General features: G+C 41.9%; 1 protein-coding gene across 4 annotated transcripts in view; it reads left to right on the top strand.

Moving 5' to 3' along the window:
• The window catches only part of TENM3 (teneurin transmembrane protein 3), a 292,279-nt gene that overhangs the window by 255,216 nt on the left and 16,181 nt on the right, over positions 1-20,882 (top strand). For all 4 annotated transcript variants that reach the window (XM_088524633.1, XM_088524634.1, XM_088524635.1 and 1 more), the window contains 3 exons: positions 4,305-4,537; positions 4,971-5,125; positions 5,854-6,728. In XM_088524633.1, the coding sequence (XP_088380759.1) occupies positions 4,305-4,537; positions 4,971-5,125; positions 5,854-6,728 (1,263 nt within the window). The remainder of the gene's footprint in view (positions 1-4,304; positions 4,538-4,970; positions 5,126-5,853; positions 6,729-20,882) is intronic.

The following is a 20,882-nucleotide window of genomic DNA, read 5'->3' on the forward strand; positions in this document are numbered from 1 at the left end:
GCATTCCAGGAACAAGCCCCGTGCTGGTAAGGGGTGTTTGGGAGGGAGAACACGAGAGCTTTGCTCGTGTCCGCAGACGAGCAGCTCGGTCGTGGAGGTGCTGCAGCTGCCCTGTGCTGATTGCTGTACCAGCGCCTGCACCGCCCTGCAGAGCGGCCCTCGAGTGAGGGCCTCCCCGTCAGGACCCTGTATACCAATAACGGGTGAAAAAACAGTAGAGCTAATGAGCCCCAAGTCCAAAAGCACTAGAATTTAGGTAGAGGTCCTTGTCCCGAAGCACAGAGCAGCAGACGCACACTGGATTAGACCAAACGTGCAGCTGGCCCGGTGTCTCGTCTCCCGCGTGGCGCAGCAGCAGATGGAAGGCTGTACGGTGCCTGTAATTATCTGTGACATTTTCCCTGTGCGCACTCGCGGGCTCAGAGAGGTCCCTCGCTGCACAGGGACTTCCTAAGCCAAGAGTAGTATCTTGAAGTTTAATAATCCTTGACAGCCTTTGGTTCTGTGGATTTATCTGATTGTTTTTTTAACCCATGTGAACCTTCAGGATCCGCTGAAGCCAGTGGCTGAGGGCCCCACTGTTTAGGGACACCTTGAGGCTTCCCTTGTCTGGGTTAGCTTGTGCAGAGCCTTGTGTGTTGCAGAGAAAGGAGGAGCACGTCTGTTTGGCTTGAAGGAGAAAGAGGACAACATTGTGCAGTTTCACAAAATCTTAGAATTGTGGGGGAGGTTTCTATTTAAACTAGGATTTAGAAAACAACCCTTGCAACACATAAGTGCTAAGCATTGAAACTAAGAAAAACGCACCAAGATGGGCATTCACCAAGTAAGAGTCATGAAGAACATTCAACTCCAAGCGTTCAACTTTCTTTGCTTGTAAACACAGTGCTTCAATGCAGAGCAATGTCTGCCCATCCCCTCTCAAGGAGCCTGAGCTCTAAATTAAGGAGGCAACGCAGATCAAATTTATTCTCTAATATTCTCAGTGACCTAGTGTTTTGTAAGACTCAAAGCTGAGCTGGTGTCTTCATACACACTGCTGCCTGTGAGTGATTAATGCTGATGGGCATTCATGGAAGAAGTAATTTTTAGAAGGACTTTGAAGACAGGGAGGTCGTTTGTAGGCCATGGTGATATTCTGAGTCTGCAGGGAGCCAGGGGAAAGTTTAGTAAAAGGCAAGACAGCTTTGAGGGCATATGGTTTAGAAGGCACACCGTGAATGGGAGAGATAATATAGATAAGGGCTGTAGTTAGAAGAATATAAATGATTTGATTCTGCATGGAGAGTTATGAAGGGGATCTAACAGTTGAGAATTAAGAGTGTCATAGGCAAATTAAAAGCAGTGAGAAAGGAATCATTACAGCCACAAAACCAAATAGTAGGCAGCACTTACGAGTAAGCTTTTCCAACACTTTTCATTACAATTTTATGCTAAGAAAATCAGCAACAACAGGAAAAGGTTTGCTAATTCTCATCGTTCAAGAGGCCTGTGCTAGTTAGGTACACACGTGTGTGTGTGTGTGTGTGTGTGTGTGCAGTTTAAATTCTAAACACTGCTTTTAAGGCTGGATAGAACAAGCTAATTCATAGTTACTTGTCTTGTATAACAGTCCATGTTGGAATAGGACAACATGTTTTACAGAGCTAGCTCCAGCAATTAGATTATAACGAGCAAGTTGAAATGTGGAGTTTATTCCTTTGCTTTCGTTGGAGATGGTCGAAGACAGGACCTTAGCATCATTTCAAGCTGTGGTGAAACCGAATGGTCTCTGCTCCGCGCTCCAGGCGCATGTCGAGGTCTGCATTGGTGCTCTCTGGCTTGGAAGCAGCCGTGGGTTTCGCTAAGCAGTTCCCAAACTGGACCCTGCTCCTCTGAACTAACTGCTGGTGGTCTCTGCTGGCTTCTGATAACCTCAGCTTTGATACCTTCTCTCGAAAGGCAACACTGCTGTGCGGTCTCAGGAGCCGTTTGGCTGCTCCATATGAGAGTCTGGAGAGATTTTGTTGACACGACAGCAATATTTCTAAGCAATCTCCAAATTTTGCTCTTTGGTCAAAAGGAAAAAATATCCTTAAATTGTCACCAACATTTTTGTTTTGATGAGGACACATTACTGCTAAAATTCACCCTGGGTTAGAGGAGATGCACCATTTTTATTAGAACTAATTAAAAAACAGAGTTTTCCTATTTGTTTATGAAGAAAATGTCCTAATTTTTTTTAAAGAGAAATAATTGTTAGACATAAATTATTTAGTTACTGATTTGATGAGTCTTATTCCAACAATTAAAAATATGATTCAAGTGATATTAAATGAGTTGTCGAGAAGTGCTTTAATTCAGCAGTACAAGGAAGGACTTTATTTTAAATTTTAGTGAAATAAAATTTAATTGTGTATTTCACATTTTGCAATGTGTTTATATTTGAAATGTCTTCAGCATTTCTTAAAGACCAAAGTAATCATGTAAATGGGTATAATTTAATTTGCAGTCTATGGAGGTATAAATAATTTGTACACTACATAGTGATCATATAAGTGATCTCTGCATAAATGGAGGTTTTGAAAATATCTTTAAACTATTTAGCACTTTGCCAGTAATGGATTTCTAACAGACAGAAATTTAAAGTATGCCTGAATTTAATTGTTTTCAGACATGCTGCGTGGCATTCAGCCCTATAGCAGAGCTTTTTAAGAGGTGCTAATCACTGTGTATGTGATTTCATTAGTCTGCTTCACTGGATTTCTTTGTTCTGAACCAACACGTTAAAAGTCTTATAACCGAAGAAAATCTTACTTAGGCAACACATTTTTTCTGTATTATTGTAACTGGATGGCTATAAAAATCTGTCCCTGCTTAAAGACATAATTCGTTCACAACTTGTTCCTGTTGGTCTCTTGCTGCTTTTTGCAAGTGGTGGTACATAAAAATGTGTTATATTAGCACAGTGATATGTTTGCAGAATGTGAAGTGCAGCAGCCTGCGAGCAGATGTTTGGATATCACCAAGCTCGGGAGCTGTGTTTAAGCAGCGCCTTTGCAAACGTCAGAAATGGGACTGACTGTTCTGACACTCTGATTCAATCCATTAGGAGAGCATCTGAAATTACCTCCTGTACTTACATGACCTCATTTCAGCTCTTCATGCCATAAATTAGGTCAGGAATCCTAACTGCAGTGGGTTAAGTTTCTGCACCATAATATATCAGCCCAAAAGGTACTCTCCAGGGTTGTTTTTTCCACCAGCAGGGGAGAAAAGACAGTAATTCTCAATTATGTGGCACCAGCGGAGAGGCAAAATGTATGTTTCTGAGAAAATGGTTAGCAATATATGTTTTCACTGTAATAAAGACTGTGTTGGCATAGTTAGTGGTTTTGTGCCAATGTGTACAGTAATTTGAAATATGACTCTGCGTTAAGAAGAAAGGAAAAGCTCCTTTCAGCATTCGGGAGAAAAAGATGCCGTTCCCTAATGCGTTAAATCATGCACATCACGTCTGTGAAAGCAAAGGATTAAACAAATGCTTAGAAAGGATGTCTTTATCTCTTGCCCACGAACTAATAATATGAACTCTGCCTTATCTGTTTAGGAATTATATAAGCCATGCACCCCAGCAGCCTTATATAAATTAGAATAAAATGGATGGGATGATAACAGCAACTAAGTGTAAGCTAGGGCTGGGGTCATGCTGCAAAGTTGGGAATTAAACCGAGGTTTCAAAGACTAAGAAAGCCTGGGAGTTTTTAGACTCCACTGTTTGATTTGGTCTGATACCGAGATAGGAACTGGCTTTAAATATGCAGCACAGAAGGAGCATTACAGACAAAATTGAAATTTCTGCCCCAAAAGAATGAGGATGCTAGACTGGACTGCCTTTGGCACAGGACATAGGAGAGATGAGAACGGAGGAAGGCTTGGACTGGAGCGGAGAGCCGCAGAGGTCAACGTGGTGGTGGGTTCACTGCTTCTCCTGCCGTGAAAGGGGCATGGGAAGAGTAAGGGGGTCTGCCTCCAGGGAGGACTCTTCTCCTTCCTCTTCCTCATCCCAGCAGCAGCTGCTGCTGCCTTCCTCACACCATCAGGTTCCTTCCTTGTAGCAGCTCGAGGTGGTTCGGCCAGAGTGGTTTTACCAACTCTGCCGAAAGTCTGCCTGGGGGCTGCGACTTAGACTGCACGTGCCTACAACATTGGTGTGTTTTTTAACTATTTGTACATTACTAGACACCACGTGCGAGCTGAAACCTTGCTTTCTGGGCCCAGTGTGAGGTGCAGCTAATTAGAGCATACTTATTTCTTTTTTACAGCAGCAACCCGGCTCACAGATACTACCTCGCAACAGACCCCGTCACCGGAGATTTGTACGTGTCCGACACCAACACGCGCAGGATTTACCGGCCCAGGTCACTCACGGGTGCAAAAGACCTGACCAAAAACGCCGAGGTGATAGGAGGAACTGGGGAGCAGTGCCTGCCATTTGATGAGGCAAGATGTGGTGATGGAGGCAAGGCGGTGGAGGCAACTCTCATGAGCCCTAAAGGTAAAAGGAGTTATCCCTTCATAACTTTAATATGAAAGTTTGGAGTCAATGGCTAAGTAAGTTGTTTTTGAGTAATTCTTTCACACTGGAAAGAACCTTGAGGAAGAGTTACAGGAGATCTAGGCTGATTTTACAAATATAAAAACTTGGCTTTTATGGTTATTGAACATCTTAAAATGCTCACTTAGATTGTGGTTTTGGCCAGCTATAATGAAGGTTTAAAGTTGTTGTGGTATTTGGTCCTACTTAGCCAATTTTTCAATTTAACTTAAAATACTTGCTCTCCAGTGAGCAGTAAATGCAATCAACAGTAGTAGATTATATATATTTTCTGCCCTTAATTTTCACTGCATACATATAACTCAGACAGTTGGTTATGGATAATGCATTGTCTGCTCGTACAAGAAACTAGCTTTTATTCTCTCTGCTGAAGGAATAGCAATCGACAAGAATGGGCTAATCTATTTTGTGGATGGGACCATGATCAGGAAAGTAGATCAAAATGGAATAATATCCACGTTGCTTGGCTCCAACGACCTGACCTCAGCACGACCGCTCACCTGTGATACCAGCATGCACATCAGCCAGGTACTTATTAACTGCTGCTAATTTGGATAGCTGAGCTGGGGCTGGGAAATGCAGTTTGCTTGCTCCTGACAGTAGAATGGGGAAGGATGTGTAAGGAATATTTAACAGCAGAATTTGGAACAAAGACCTATATTCCAAGGGCATGAATTGCATTATACTCTCTTAGCTATAAATGCTGCTGTATTCAATTTTTCTGCCCATAAAGTTCAGTCTAGTTTAGAACAGCAAGGCTATCAGCAGGAGACATTAATTCTAGCAGTAAATACTGGAAGAATAGAAAATACGTTGGGATAATATTGGCATGTTGATGTTTTCTGAATGAATTAAACCACTAACTTCCTTAGCATATTAAGGTGAATGTGAGGATATATAAAAGAGCCTGTTTTTTTATTTGTTCCAAGAAATTTGTGCAGTTAGGAAGGATCATCACTAGTGGTGTGTTCAGTGCGGTGTTTCATAGTCTGGAAGGCAGTAAATTTCATTATTTGGTATACAAGAATACAAAACAAGAGTACTAGCTATGAGTATGCCTGTAGCTTTTTATATCTGTCTCTTTTTCATTTATGTATTGGCTACGTATAAAGATGTAGCTTTTATTGGAGGGGAAATCTGACCTGTATTATAGTTTCAAAGCGCTTCAAGCATTAGTCTTAAACTGAAGGTAGATTCAATAATTGAATTTAATCTGCCTTGGCTAACTGTTTGATAAAACACCTTTCTTTGCTAAGGTACGTCTGGAGTGGCCTACAGATTTAGCTATCAACCCCATGGATAACTCCATTTACGTTTTGGATAACAACGTAGTTTTGCAGATCACAGAAAACCGCCAAGTTCGCATTGCCGCTGGGAGGCCGATGCATTGCCAGGTTCCTGGAGTGGAGTACTCGGTGGGAAAGCACGCGGTACAGACCACATTAGAGTCAGCAACTGCCATTGCCGTGTCCTACAGCGGGGTGCTTTACATTACAGAGACTGATGAAAAGAAGATTAATAGGATAAGGCAGGTTACAACCGACGGAGAGATATCCTTAGTTGCCGGAATACCTTCCGAATGTGATTGCAAAAACGATGTCAACTGCGACTGCTACCAGAACGGAGATGGCTACGCTAAGGACGCCAAGCTGAACGCGCCCTCCTCGCTAGCCGTGTCTCCTGACGGCACGCTGTACATTGCTGATCTGGGGAACATTAGGATACGGGCCGTGTCAAAGAACAAACCCTTGCTGAACTCTGTGAACTTTTATGAAGTCGCTTCTCCGACTGATCAAGAGCTGTATATCTTTGATGTCAATGGTACTCACCAGTACACTGTGAGTTTAGTCACTGGAGATTATCTGTACAACTTCAGCTACAGCAACGACAATGATATTACTGCAGTAACGGATAGCAATGGGAATACGCTCCGTATCCGGCGGGATCCCAACAGGATGCCAGTAAGGGTGGTCTCCCCCGATAACCAGGTCATCTGGTTGACGATAGGCACTAACGGATGTTTGAAAAGCATGACTGCCCAAGGGCAGGAGCTCGTTCTGTTTACCTACCACGGCAACAGTGGACTTCTGGCAACCAAAAGCGACGAGACTGGATGGACCACGTTTTTTGAGTAAGTACATAAAGTCAGGTGCTTTTTAGTTTTATTGGGTTGTGTTATATCATCATTTGAAATATTTCTGGCGTCTGATGGACCAACCGTAGAGATGTCTTGATAATAAAAAAACATAGAAGGGTATTTTCTGACTCCCATACAGTCTCCATCTCTGACTTCCAGATGTAGATTTGCTTAAATTGATTATTCTGAATTTCAGTTTCGTATAGCTCTCTCTTGTCAAGAAAGTTGCCACTCAGACAACCAAGATTTTGTATCAAAAATTTTTGTATAAAAACTGGATTTCTCATTACATTTGTTCATTAATTGACATTGTTCTGCAGCAAATACTGACTAGAAATTTGTTTTACTGCTCAATATCTCCATTTAATTTTTTGAAGTAGAAGCATGTCTGAACAGTCTTTTATACCAAAAAAAAAAAGGCTGGTGGATATTTTTTAAGTTATAAAACGTTTTGTTTCATTGAGTGGAGAATGTGCAGGGAAGATGTCATGGATGACATTGTGAGCTTTCACGGAGATGAACCCCCAGCCGAGGACAGTAGCACAGAACTTGAAAAAGGAAATAGGGGCCATGGGGGAAAATGACATTGCTGTAGGAAGGAGTTAAAAGCAGAGACCACCAACAGTCAGTGTAGTATACAGATATGAGCACAACAGTGAGAGATAGTAGAGAACAAGTAATACTTGTAATTTTACTAACCTCTGAGAAGTCCTTTAAGGGAATTGCTGTACCCACTGTTACAATCATTGAGTCATCAGCATCTGTTCATAACAGACAGATTAGCAAAATCTTTTACGGAATCCTCAACTGCATCAACTAAGGAAGGTCGTGACTATTTGTATATGAAGTAGTAGAACCCAAGAATTCAGAGGTTGTCTTTATAGGCAGCTTCATCACCCAAATAAACTGAAGTATAAAGTGATACACCAAGCAAAATTTTAATGACAAAGGAACCTAAAATGTAAGCAATTTCTTTAAAGGAAATCCAGAAGAATAACCTTTTAACAGTCATTTCTATCAATTGGAAAGCATTTCTGTTTTTGAATTGCCTCAAAGAAGGATGCTGAAGTTGTGTAAAACATGCCTAGGAGAAAGCAGAAGAGTTCACACAGAGTGAAAGTGTTAGAGGGACCTCAGTTGAGATGTTCAGCATTACAAAGGGCATCATGAAAAGCCAACCAGTCCCTCTTCTTTTTCTATTCTTTTTTATTTTTTCTCTTGTCTTTTCTTATTCTTTGCTATCTTTGTGATGAAATGCAGTAGCAACTGCTGCCAAGGTCAGGGCCTAAAAAAAGCTTTCAATTCAACACACACGATAAAGAAAATAAAGTGCTGGTGTCAGGCAGTGGCCGCAAAGCCAAACATCTGTGTTCAGAGATAACTTTGCGTTTGTGTCCGGATCCATTTGGCTGAGGCGGGATGCAAGAAGGCTCTGAGCACCTGTATCTCCTCTCCAACCTTTACATGTGCCCATCAGAGACAGGAGAGCAGCAGGTGCTGCTTCACTGCACATTGTGTCCTGAAGTGGAGAGACTGATAGAAACACTGATCCCCAACAAAGACAGCAGGTGGGAACGGCGCTTGCTGCCAATTTTGAGGTATTCTTACAATAATCTGCAAATTGGCAGAGCTGCGGTCGTGGGCACGTTACCAAAGCATTAGTGCACGCCTGTAATGTTTAATTGTGCATTTGTGCATCGCTGCCTGTCTTTTCAGGTCCTGCCAAGAGGACGAGAAGCCAGTGGGGTTACGCAGAGCAGCGAGAGACGGCTCAGCCAGGAGGCAGGGTGCTGGCGTTGGCATGGGGCGGGCATGTCCTCTGTGCCAGAGCCCAAAGCAGAGCCTCGCGCGGGCTCTGAGCAGCCAGACATTCCCACAGAGAGAAATTCAGCATTTAACTGTGATGCACAAAAGCCCTTGTTCCCCGCACGCATGTCGGGCAAGGCCGTCGACCTGGGGGATAGGGAAGTCTCTTACTGAAATTAAGGCATCTGCTGGGTACAGCAGGCACCTTAAATCATGCTGGCATTCATGCTGGATAAGTGAGAACCCAGAGTTTTAATCAGAGCAGTAATTTCTCACCATGTTGCTTGTAGTTTCTGTGTGCCTACCGTGCGCCTTGCAGAAGTAGCTCGTGGCTCCTGAATGTATCTTAATGGCTTCTGTGTGATCGCAAAAACATGGATATTATATTCGCTATGAAGTGGTTTGTAGGTCTGTATTTTTCATCATAGGAAAGAGTTAGGGTACTGTGTGTCAGGAAGTCCATAGTTATTTACCAACTCTGTAAATAGACATCTTGTCGCATCTGCTCTGCTTTCATGCAGACTTTCTGGTCTGTGTTAAGCATGTCCAGCTGGCTTGTGGAGAACCCTTGTGTTTTGACACAGCGAAAGGGCAGGCTATTCCCCTCAGTAAGTATTAGTGTTATTTCCAAGCTGCTGTTTATGCAGTTCCTAAACAATTACAGCAGACGAACGTCTTGTTAGAATTCCCAAAATGAAATAATTCTGGGGAAAGCGAAGCAATTACGCTCAACGCAATTTGCAAGTATACAAGGCTCCTGCAGAAGCAACAGTATTAATCTCCCCTCCGTATCCATGGTGAAGAAGCAATCTGTTTAATTGCAGCGAGGAAGATTCACGTTAGACACGTGGAAAAATGGGACTGTGAAGATGTAGGGGCTCTGGAGCAGGCAGGCAGCAGCAGTGACCACTTGGCCTCCCCATGACTTCCCAAGGTCATGGCTCTTCCAGCCACGTTTTCTGTAACGTTCTGTGCAAGATAATAGAAAAAAAACGAAAATTTTGCCCTCGTTACTCAAAGCCACGTGCGCAAAAAGGCACTGGCTTGCTTTTCTTGCCAAAGCGAGCAGCCTTAAAAATAAACAAAATCTCTGCAGTATAAATTTGTATCTTTGTATGTCCCTTTGGAAGAAAAAGCAGATATAACCAAGACCATTTTGGCACCTTTTATTCTCAAATCAGCAAACATTGCTGTGACTTTGCTTTCCAGTGCTGGTGATTTGTAGTAGTAAATCCCACTTCTGTTTGGTTTCCAGGGCCATCGGCCTTTGCCAGCTGCCACCAAAATTGAAACCGGGTGTGTTGCACTAGGGGTTGTGTTGAGGGACACGGTACCCACACATGCATGTGTCTCCTTGCGTATCCTTGCCAGTGGGGTGGGCTGGCTGAACTAAAACTAAAGTTTTCCTACAGAATCAGTCATATTAAGGAATAAGAAAGTGGAGAAAGAAATCATTTGACTTGCTTGTTCTATTTTTGTAATAGCAAAATATTTTGATTTCATTGCAAGATATATTTTCCTTGAATTTAGGAGTTCACTTTTAATTACGTATGTATTTTATTTATTTCATTGTATATATTCATATTATCAAAATATTTGGTGAGAGGGACAGAATTTATGGTGAGTTCATGGTGAATTATGCTTTCAATTCATGATTAAAACAACTATTAGACTTTCCAGTAGATCAGAAATGTTATTTTTCGAAAAAGCTCTGATTATGGCTGCATTGTTTCACCCTTTGTTTGTCATATGTCTGTTTAAATGGCAGGAGTTATATGAGACTGAAAATACTGCATTTGTAGTAATGGAAAAGTCTGTCTTTAGGACTAATTTAGCAATAGCTTCCTTAGGTATTCTCCTGTAGAAATCTGCTTGTGGAACAGCTCCCAGTCTGCTTGGGAGCACGGATCCAGAGTATTTATATAACTTCAGTTGAGTTCTCAGTGATTTGGGAGGGAGGAGAGTTAAGAAAACTATTTTTTGTCTTAGAACACATTTTTTTAGTGAAAGAGACTAGTGAAGAGACTATCCGCTATTCTCTGTAGTGAAGAGAATGATAAAAATCATTCTAGCCCAACAGTGGCAATGAGGATCTGTCCAGCTGCGCAGAGACACATATGGAAAGCATTTGGATTTGCTTCTCTTCATGTTTTCTTCCCTAAACTAAATCACACTGACATCAGATGCAAAAAAGTTACCTTTATTTAATCTGGTATGGTAGAGTTTACCGTATCCTCTCCCCAAGAAGGCAAGAACTAGCAGATAAGAGGCCTTTGTTTTTAGAGTTTTTAATTTCTTATTGTGAAAATAACAACCATTAATTTGAATTATTTTGTTTGTCAGATAATCTCTTTGTTCACACCGTGCATTTGTTCATAGACTTCGGGTTGTTTGTTATCTTTATTCCAGCATGGATTAGAGTCTGTTGATCAAAATTCAGACTTTATATTGCAAGACTATCTATCTTTTTCAAGTATAATTACTAAAATTTGTATTAACTGTAATCTGTGAATGAAGGTCTAAAAATTTGTTGAATAAAAATAGACAGAGAACGTCTCAGGAAGGGAGTTGAAAATACATGCAGTTGAGTCATTTAAAGCTAAAAACTGTCCAACTAGAGCTTATAATGAAATTATAATATTCAGCAAGATATAATAATACTAAGCCTAATCACATTACACTGCTGTAAAATCACCTGCTTTCTGAGCTGGAAAGAAAACTAATAACCGTAACTATATATTAGGTAACCTGAGCATTTCAACAGCTAAATCCTACCTAGCAAAGTTGTCGTGTAGTTGAAGTGAAGCTAATTATATACATATGGGCATTTTGGCAGAGATACTGTTTATCTGGCCTGCATCGGCTAGTTCTTGTGCAGCAGTTCCCCTGCTGCTCTCACACACAGACGTTTGCAAAAGGCGTTTTTCCCTGCATCGGAGATGCTGATGCATCCCTGGAAAAGGTTCACGTCAGAAGGGAACTTGCGAGAAGGCCCGAGTTGTAACCTGCTTCTCGGGGCTGGGAGTGAGAGCCCCGGGCACCCGGTCCCCGCGGCAGCCCCAGCCTGGCCACCTCTGCCAGGCACTCGTGCAATTTGGCTGAGAATGGTTTAAAATGTTCCTGCTAACTGACTGCTCAATGATGCTCAAGAGGGTGAATTATTCCAGAAAAAAGAGTCACGATTGCTTATATCCGTTCTGCTTAAATTGACCAGCAGTTTAAGGCGCCGTCCTGCCAGGCAGCCAGGCATTTCACTACAGCCCTCTTGTCCAGGCTGATTTCAGAATTCAGAATTATTTCCTGGAAGCTGCCAGAGCAGGTGCATAACATCTGTTACCGTAGTTGCTCACCTTGTACCATAGCTACTTTCCGTAGTGATGTTCTTGGGAAACCCTTTGGCCTGCTGCCTGGTGAATCCCTGTCGGCTGGATGCTCTGCCATGGAGCTGCCAGAGACTTGTCCCTACAGACACACAGACCTTAAAGATGCCTTAAATTGTGGTGAGTCCAGTGTCAGGGGACCAGGACCTGCCTGCAGTACAGGTCTAGGCACTTCTGCAAGCTCCTGTGTTAGGCACAGTTATCAGTGTGCTTTGGAAGGCAAAAGGTATTAATATTACCTGATTCTATTTAATTTCTGCCTGCTTCTGTGTTTCCTGGTTGTGCTATATCATTGTTGGAGCTAGATGGTTAAAACAGGCTGGTAAATACTCCTCACTCTCCTCACTTCTCTGGAGAGTACGGGCTAGCCGCGCTCACCCTTGGTGCTCTCTTACCCCTGCTGCAAACCGAGGGGTTCGGCTGTGCAACCTTAGCCATGAGCCGATTCCCTTGGCTGGTGTGCGCCTTTTCCCTGTCGTCTTTCCTTTTACCTCTCTCCCCATTTAGGAGCAATCTCAGGAGGCTCAGCACTGATCCAAACCAAGATGCGTCATCTTTGCAGTTTTGCTCCCTTTCTTGCATTCCGCTTTCTGGCTCTCCAGACCTTTTCTTCCTACTTCCTGTGTTTTCTTACCTTGTATCTTCTTGCTCCCTCCCGTGTCTCCTGTCATTTCTCTCGCCCTTTTTCTCTTGCACAGGTGCGTTTCTTGGCAATCCCCTCTTGTATCTCTTGACAGTCCATCCAGTGCCTCTCCGGGCACTTGGTACCCTGAGCTCATTTGTCTTCTCGCTCCCCTCCTGCCTCTGGCGCTCAGCCCTCGTCTCCAAGGGGAAGCACCGGCGCTCGCAGAGGGGGTGTAAGTGTCTGGCAGGGGGTACAGGAAGGTTTGGGCCACGCTCAGGGATAGGCGGGATGGGAGGCAGCGGGAACACCCGCAGGCCGTGCAGCCCAAACGTGAGGGAAAGCTGCTCCGTTGCGGGGGTCACGGAGCACCGGGACAGGCTGCACGGAGAGGTGGCTGCTGGAGCCGCCTTCCTGGGAGACACCCAAGCCCGCCCGGACGCAGTCCTGGGCAATGTGCTAACAGGAGCTGAGAGTTTGCGTTTGGATAGTGAGAAATGATGAGTTCTGATCAGATCGGATAAGTAGCTCCTAACAGTTATGTCACTTCACTTGGTTGTTTACTGTGTATTAAGATGTTCACAATTCAGTTTTCATAATTACTATTTCTATAGCGTTTCCTCTTAACATTGCTCTTTCTGCTGGTGCTCATTTTTCTGTCACGTTTCTCTTTCAGTAATTTGAATCTCTAAAAATTCCTAGCCACTTTTTCTTGCAAATTTTTGGCTTTTGTTCTAATTAGATTTTGCTTTCTGATAAATACCAGAACTTTGTACAAATTTGTAATTTGGGTCTTTGGGTTTGAATTTTTTTAAGCAGCTCTGAGAAACACTTTTATGAATATCATGGGTATCATAGTGCTTTTTAGATATTTTTGTCCCCTTACCATTTAAAAAAACCCAAAACTCTAGTTTGTCCCACTCTTTCATATGATCCCATGGAGGCAGGGCTGAACATTAAAGTGATTAAAGCACCTACTCCTATTCAAATAGGCTAAAGATCCCTTTACCCAAAAGGAATTCTGGAAAAATAGCCAGATGATGTGTTTGATTCGTGCATGCCCATAACAAGCTGAGGAATGCCATTTATGTGTCTTTTAAAGCAGGAAGCTTCCCTTAAGTACATCAGTGCTACACATACATGTAACCATGTTTCATGCAAAAAGCAGTATTTTAGGAGAGCTTAGTGACAGTGTTTTTATGTTCTTTTATGGTGCCCGTATACTACATTTCTTCTTTAGATAAATTGTTAAATGGATCTTTAATTCCTAACTTCAACCAGAGTTTCTGATTTTGTAATTTTCTGCCCTGAAATACTAACTTTACCATAAGCTTCATAATTGTAATACAACACTATAATAACTTTAGTCTTGTGAGAATTATGCTGACAGCAGAGCACACAAATTTGCTGTTTCGAGACTCATCCTGCTCGAATAAAGCATGTTAAAAATAATCGATTAATGGATACCATTAGATATCAATAAAAAATCTTTTAGAGAACTTTAGCTCGTCCCCTGATTGCTCAGATAGCAATAGTATATCTTCTTTGTTAGACATTCACTTCATGTTTTCTTGCTTCTTGAGTGTTTCCAGCTCCTTAGAATGAGGCTAAGTAATAAAAGTAGAAATGGGAAACCAGTGAATAGGTAATAATACCAAAATAGCAACCCTGGAGATACACATCAAAACTATTACATCTTGCAGGTATGGGAAAGAAGAAGTGCTTTGGTTTCTATCAAGAAGATCAGGGTATGATGTCTGTGCGGTTTCAGAGAGCACTTTAGAAGCAAGGATAGTTTAGAAAAAAAATAGCATCATTCTTACTAATGGCATAAATGTCCTGCCCCATCAATCCAGCTCAACTCTGCTTAGGCTTCTCAAGGTATCCATTTCACTGCCAGCTTTATCAGGACCTTAGTAATGCCATTTGTGCAGTTATTCCTGTGCTAATACTTTTTTTTTCCTGTGTCAATTTTCTTTATCAAACAACAGATAGTGAGATTATATCCAAACAAGCTCTCTCCCTCCTTTGCACTCCTTCACTGAGGACGTGGTGCAGTGGTGACATTCAGCTTCACATTTCACTAAAAAAAAAAAAAAAAGGCTGTTTTCTGCAGTCAGTTTTGAATTCATTGTTTTGAGATGCCCATTTATTAGCTGGAATTAATTCTAGCTTCCTGTGATAATCAGGATGCTCCCACTTCCGCGAGAATGGTAGTGGGTGGAGGAGGGTGTCCACCATGAGGCCAGGCTGATCTGCTCTTGAGGGGGGCAAAAATTGATGCAGGAACAAAACAGCCAAAGGGAGCCGTCCTGGGGGAAGGTGTTGATTCATTTCCGTGAGCGCCTCTCCAACAGACGCGTTTTCTGCAGCGCTTTGGGTTTAGATTGTGCCTGTTGCTTTGCAGAGGAGTTACAGCTGTCAAGAATGCCCTATTTAGGTGGATCGTTTGCATGCCTAGCGAATTGAGCTTTACAGTTTGCAAAAAAGAGAGGGAAAACTATCCTTTTAACGTTATGACAAAGTAGGCACGCACAACAAAATAGCCTCGAAAGCTGTAGTTAGAATACAAGAAGGTGAAAAGAGAATTGTCAATCACCTCCAAGCAGAGGAAATTTCTTCATTAAACATGAGCTGAAAATTCATCCTGACCACTTTGCTAGCCTAAAAGAACATTACCTGAATTATTTAACCAGCTGTACAAATGGTTGCAGAAGACTATCACAAATGAGAACTGGATGAAGGCCCTTCCTTCATGGAAATCAGCTAGCAAATAACGGGACTGGAAAAGGTGACCAGATGCTTGAATTTGACCTTGAGTTTTCTGGCGCTTTTGGTGGAAAAGGACAGGAAAATTTGGCTGATATTTAATATGTTTTAAAAACCCTTCCAACCTCTATACTTATTTGTGAGAAGACATTTTCTACTTGGTGCCATTTAAAAACAAGCAGAAAAATCCTAATCCAGAATTGGACTTGAGGCTGCAGTTTGTTTGAGGTCTTTCTCAAAGTTACTCATAGGTCTGTTTTTCTGTGATTCCTAAATAGCCACTGTTGTCTTTGAGCTAAGCACAGTATTTTCAGAGGGAAGAATAAAATATATTTTTCACTTGATTAAAATTCTGTAAGACTGGTTAGATGCCGGGGTTTTTTTTCTCATGTTTACCTATGTTCCAGATAAGGAGAAAGGAAAAATGCTAACCTTATAAGAAAACAGACAAGTTAAAAAAAAAAAAAAAAACAACTTGTCATAATTTACAAGCCTACCAACATATATCAAATTGTCAGTTATGACACTTTTGCTTCATTCTTGTTAAGTAAAACAAAAGATGAGCACTAATAACAAGACATGTAGCTATCTCATTGTTTATGGTTCAATTTTAACAATCTGTTAGATCTCAAAAGGAAGTTACAGTTTAAGTTTTGGCTTCCTGATAGGTTTGTACTGTGAGTTTGTGAGTAATAAGCCAAACCAATTAAGATGTAAAAAAGTATGCAAATAATTACCTGTAATATTTCAGCTAACATTATTTTTAAGAAGGTAGGTTATAAACAAACAGTGATCCGTTAAAGTATGGATTTCAGTTAAACTAAATAATGAAGGAAAAAAATAAAAAGGTCATTTTTTCATGTTTGCTTCCTGATGGTTTTTCCATTGTTTATTCTTAGTGGGACCATTACATGAAGAGAAAATACAAATGCAGATCAAAGTGGGCAAAGTTGTTCAGAGAATAGGAATTTCATAGGGTTGGAGTTAAGAGTCTTTTCGTTTCTTCCAGCAACCCCCATAGTGGTTAAAGGTGATCAGAAGGGGTGCTCTGTGTTTTTGGAAGTGGAACATAGGGGAGTTTCATGCCTCTTCCCAGTGAAATGAGAAGAGGTGATGGAATATAAACAACAGTTGCATTTTCTTTTGATCTGTGAGGTAACTCTGTGTGAGTGAGCAGTGCAGCCTACCGTGGTGACTTTCTTTCGTGTCTCTGTGCAGTAATTTTCAATCTCTGAGTGACCTATCTGGGAGGGTCTCAACCTGAAGCGGTTTAGAGGAGGCTGAATACGATTAAAATAATGTATTTGGAAACTGGCCATCATTCTTTAGTGTTAAAGACCGATGGTCCTTTATGTAAATGCAAACCTTTTGGCCTTGACAAGCTGAATGAGATGTTTTAGTGTCAGGCTGGGACAGATTTTCAGTATGTGCCAACACCGTGATTATAGTCATAACACAGCACATTGCACTTCTAAAAAGGAATCTTGAACCTTCTGCTTTCACCTGCCACCTTGATGGAAAAGACTGTCAATGAATAGCTTGAAATGGAGTGGGGTAACGTTCCATAAATTTCTATCTACTCCTGGTAATTAGAGATGCATGGAGGAAGTGCCCGATACGTGGTCAGGGAGTGTGTAGCAGTACTTTGCCTTCTGCTGTCACAATTGTACGGGGCTCTGTTATGAAATATGTTCAATGCCTCATTTCTCCAATTGTATCCCAACAAATGGTATAATCCATAGCCAGTCTTTTAAGAAATATATAACATTAATTTCAGTTACACGTCTTGCTATCTGGAATGTGCAGGGAGCACTGTGCCTTGCCGTTAAACCTGAGATGTTTACAGCAGAAGGAAAAAGAAAGGAAAAAATATATATTTTTTCTTAAGAGAAAATGCTGCAGAGGTTTGTGGAAAAACAGTATCAATCATAACTCCACAACTGGCTTTAGCAGCTAGCCTTGTTATGCATTTCAGTTCTGTAGGGCCCTATTTTTGGCTGTAGCAATACAAAATGTTAGATAATGCTGTGCTGAATTTAGGATTGAGCTAAATGTACTCCAAACTAAGATAAAACTCATGTGAGAGGCAAGTCAGAAACACAGGATATAGGGCATTCCCATCTGTGACCATGATTACCAAGAAGTCACCCCTGCGCAGTGAAAAGTGTCCTACATAGAGCAGAATAGGAAATGGTCTGGAAAGGAATGAAACCAAAAACACAGGTGATGAGCGGTGGAAAAGCAACTTCCCGCAGGTGAGGAGCAGAAGGTCACGAATCTGGGAAGCTGCTCGTCATTAGCTCTGAGCACTTCTCTCTGTAGAAGGGGGCAGCTGGTGGGCAGGGGCAGAGCGTCCTAAGGAAAAGAAAGAATTTGATCAAATGGGGAAATTCGTCTCGGGGCGGTGGCATCTGCCCTTCCCCTGCCGCTGCCTTCCGCAGTTAGCGACCAAACGTGAAGACCGTTGTGTTAGCGCGGACGGGATAGGGTCTAAAGGGTTTGATGGACGTCGGGTCACATCCCGTAAGCAAGTTTGTTCTGGAAAAGCTGGCGCGTGGCCTGCTCTGGGGACGGGAGGCACCGGCTGGGAGGCTTTGCATGGAGCCCGGCGCCCGTGGGAGATCAGAGGGCTCTGCAGTGACTGTGTGTTTGGATGAGGGGATCAAAGAGGTGGCGAAACGCCCAGTACCGGTGCGTGCCCTCTAGGCTCGAGAGCGCGTCTCTTTCGGTGCAATTTCAATATTAGAACACCAGATAAAGGAGATCCCTCAGTCTAAAACTGACAATCTCAAATGAGTAAATTCACCTTGGCAGCAGCGTGCAAGGATATTTGGCTGTAATAAGAAAAATGACCTAGCAATGCCCAAAGGTATGAGTGATGTTGCTATGGTTAGCATTGATAAGGCTTTCGTTGTGGGCAGAAAGATATCCAGTATGAAGTAACTTTAGTATTTGATGTGCTGGGAACAAAATGAAGGGCATGCACATTACAACCTTTCGTAAAATGTAATATGTAGTAAACTGCAGAAAAAAATTGTTTCCCTCCTTTCTTTTTATTCTTGGATATAAAAGTATGAGAAATCCTATTCTTAACTTCCCCATCTCATTCACGTTTTCTCCCTGCACTCGGAAGCCTGAGCCGTGCTGTCGTGGCTTGCAAGAGTCTTTCAGCTATAAAGTCATGTTTTAAGAACATGAATATGTAGTGTGAATTTTTGTAGTGAATTTTTGTTGCTCTTCAAGCTCTTCCCTAGTGTAGTAACATTAGCAATATTAGCTGCTTATCTCAGGCTCCTGATGTGCTGTCATCAACTCGAGCAGCAAGGGACCAGTTCATAACCCTGTGCATAAAGCAAGAAGAGCAGCGTTCAGAGATGCCCACTCTAGTGAAGCCACACACTGTGCCACAAACGGGAGCCAGGATGAACACTAGTGATGTGGGGAAGCGCGTGGTGTTTTCCAGCTTGAGCACTGCACTCAAAAATATCATAATGAATTTCTCGTAAATACCATAATTTGAAGGGTAAAAAGGTCTGGTGGAGAAGTCTCACTTTCTGTGTCTGTAGTAAGCATCGATTGAAGCGCAAATGGCACTTGGGTACTGGAATCAAAGTGTATAAGTAAATAATCCCCAACAAGATAATCTGAGCAAACACGGTCTTCAAACATTGTGCTATGAAGTGGAACATAGACAAAGATGCTAATTGGAGACTTTATGTTCCCCGGGAGTTGAAAAGGAAGTTGGGCATGAAAAGAAAATGAGCTTACAGAACGGAAGAATAAGACATAAGGTCTCATTCGTCACAGGATAGCAGCCGGATTCAGGCACAAGGGTATGGTTCTTTCAGTTTCTTGTCTAAATACAGTATGTTAGCTAGCCATGGCCAACACGTGAAAAAGAGCCAGAACTAGGGACAGAAACTCACTGGAAGAAACCCTATTATCCTCAAATGTACTTAGCTTCAATAAATAAGTTTCCTCACTTGCTTTTTGCCAACTTGCTGCACCGTTTCTTATTTTTAAGCATTCTTTTCTTTTTCCTGTTGCTAAGTGAGAGTCTCGTGTAAACAAAGGAAATTGAGTGTGTTAAAAGGATGAAAATAGCTATATGCAAAAAACTGTCAAATGTACAGAGTAAGCAAACTAGGAAAAAAAAAAACAAAAACCCACAGTTCTTAACCTAATCTTTTCAGTTACAGCAATCCTGGGTAGTACTCGTAATACTCAGAGGAAGGCAGTGTATCATGGGTTAAAGCTATTTGGAATTAATTCTCTCAATTCAAAAAATAGCTTCTGTAACCTCAGTTATATGCCTGTTTTTTCTCTCTCTTTCTGAAAGAGCAATTTTGATAATAACTGATAAGTATGAAGTGTCCAGCACACTTTGGGGATCTGCAGGGTAATATTACAGTTACTTAGGAGACTAAAGCTTCCTTCAGCATCATACTGCACAGTCAAGGTATAGGGATGACAAACTGACAGCAAGTAGGCTTTAAGTAGGCTTTAAAATCCCCCTTTTAAATACCTTTGTCTCTCCCCTGCAGTTTAGAGGGAGACCATATTCCTAACCTAGGTGCCCCAGTTGAATGCCTAACCTGATGCATTCAGGTCATCACACTGGAAGAGCTAATTTTAAAAGAATTTTATGACCTGAAGTTACTAATGTTAGAATTTGCAAATGGTCTTGGGCCGACATTTGAAATATATGATGTGAGACCCTCTCTTGCATTGGATAACTTCACTTGGCTCTCAGAAAGACCCAGTATGATAGTATGCACTTGGGATGGGAGAGCTTCCCTTGTCATCTTCCTTTCATACACGCAGAACTGTACACATAACATCAGGGCGATTAACAACTGGAGGATATGTAATGGGAATGGGAAAAGAAATGCTTTAGAAGTCCTAAGTCTATTTGCATTACAAAAATTATGTGTATGTAGTAAATGAATACGTAGGTTTTGATTTAAAGACATATCAGTGGAGCCAGTAAAAAAAAACAACTCCTGCGTGGATTATGCCACAGTTCTCCAGCTGGGATCCACAAGCAGCTAGCTAGCTGTATATACTAGCTGTTCTGACTTGCAGGTGCAGGCAGCTTAAGTGGATTAAATACTAGCCCAGATTCTTCCTCCTTGTAATACAAGGGGGTGTTAAGCACTCGGAACAGGAGGGCAGGTGGTCTGCATAATCATGGAGCAGCCAGGGCCCAAGAGACAATCTGTTAAGATATCCTTCCTATGAAAAATGCTGAGGATTCCCACAATAACAGCAAAATCTAGTCCGATAATAGGGAGTGAGCACAGAACGCCATGGAATTTAGCACCAACAAATATGTTCCCTTTGAAACGGCAAATTAGATGTGCAGCAGGATCTTGGTCACACTTCAAAGAATAATATGCAGAGCTGAAGATCCATCTGTTTGCTCTTGCTATCACCATTGAGGCTCCTGTATGTTAAACAGTCTTTTGACTACTTCAAAGCACGTTTGAAGTCTTTGCTGTGCCTATCCTGTGCACAAAAAGCAAACGTGCCCTAACAATATGAGTAGCTGATATTTTTGTTAATTTTGCT

The sequence above is a fragment of the Tinamus guttatus genome, unplaced genomic scaffold (genome assembly GCF_059628265.1).
Source record: "Tinamus guttatus ecotype Peru unplaced genomic scaffold, ASM5962826v1 Tinamus_guttatus_pri_ptg000213l, whole genome shotgun sequence".
In the NCBI taxonomy this organism is placed as follows: domain Eukaryota; kingdom Metazoa; phylum Chordata; class Aves; order Tinamiformes; family Tinamidae; genus Tinamus; species Tinamus guttatus.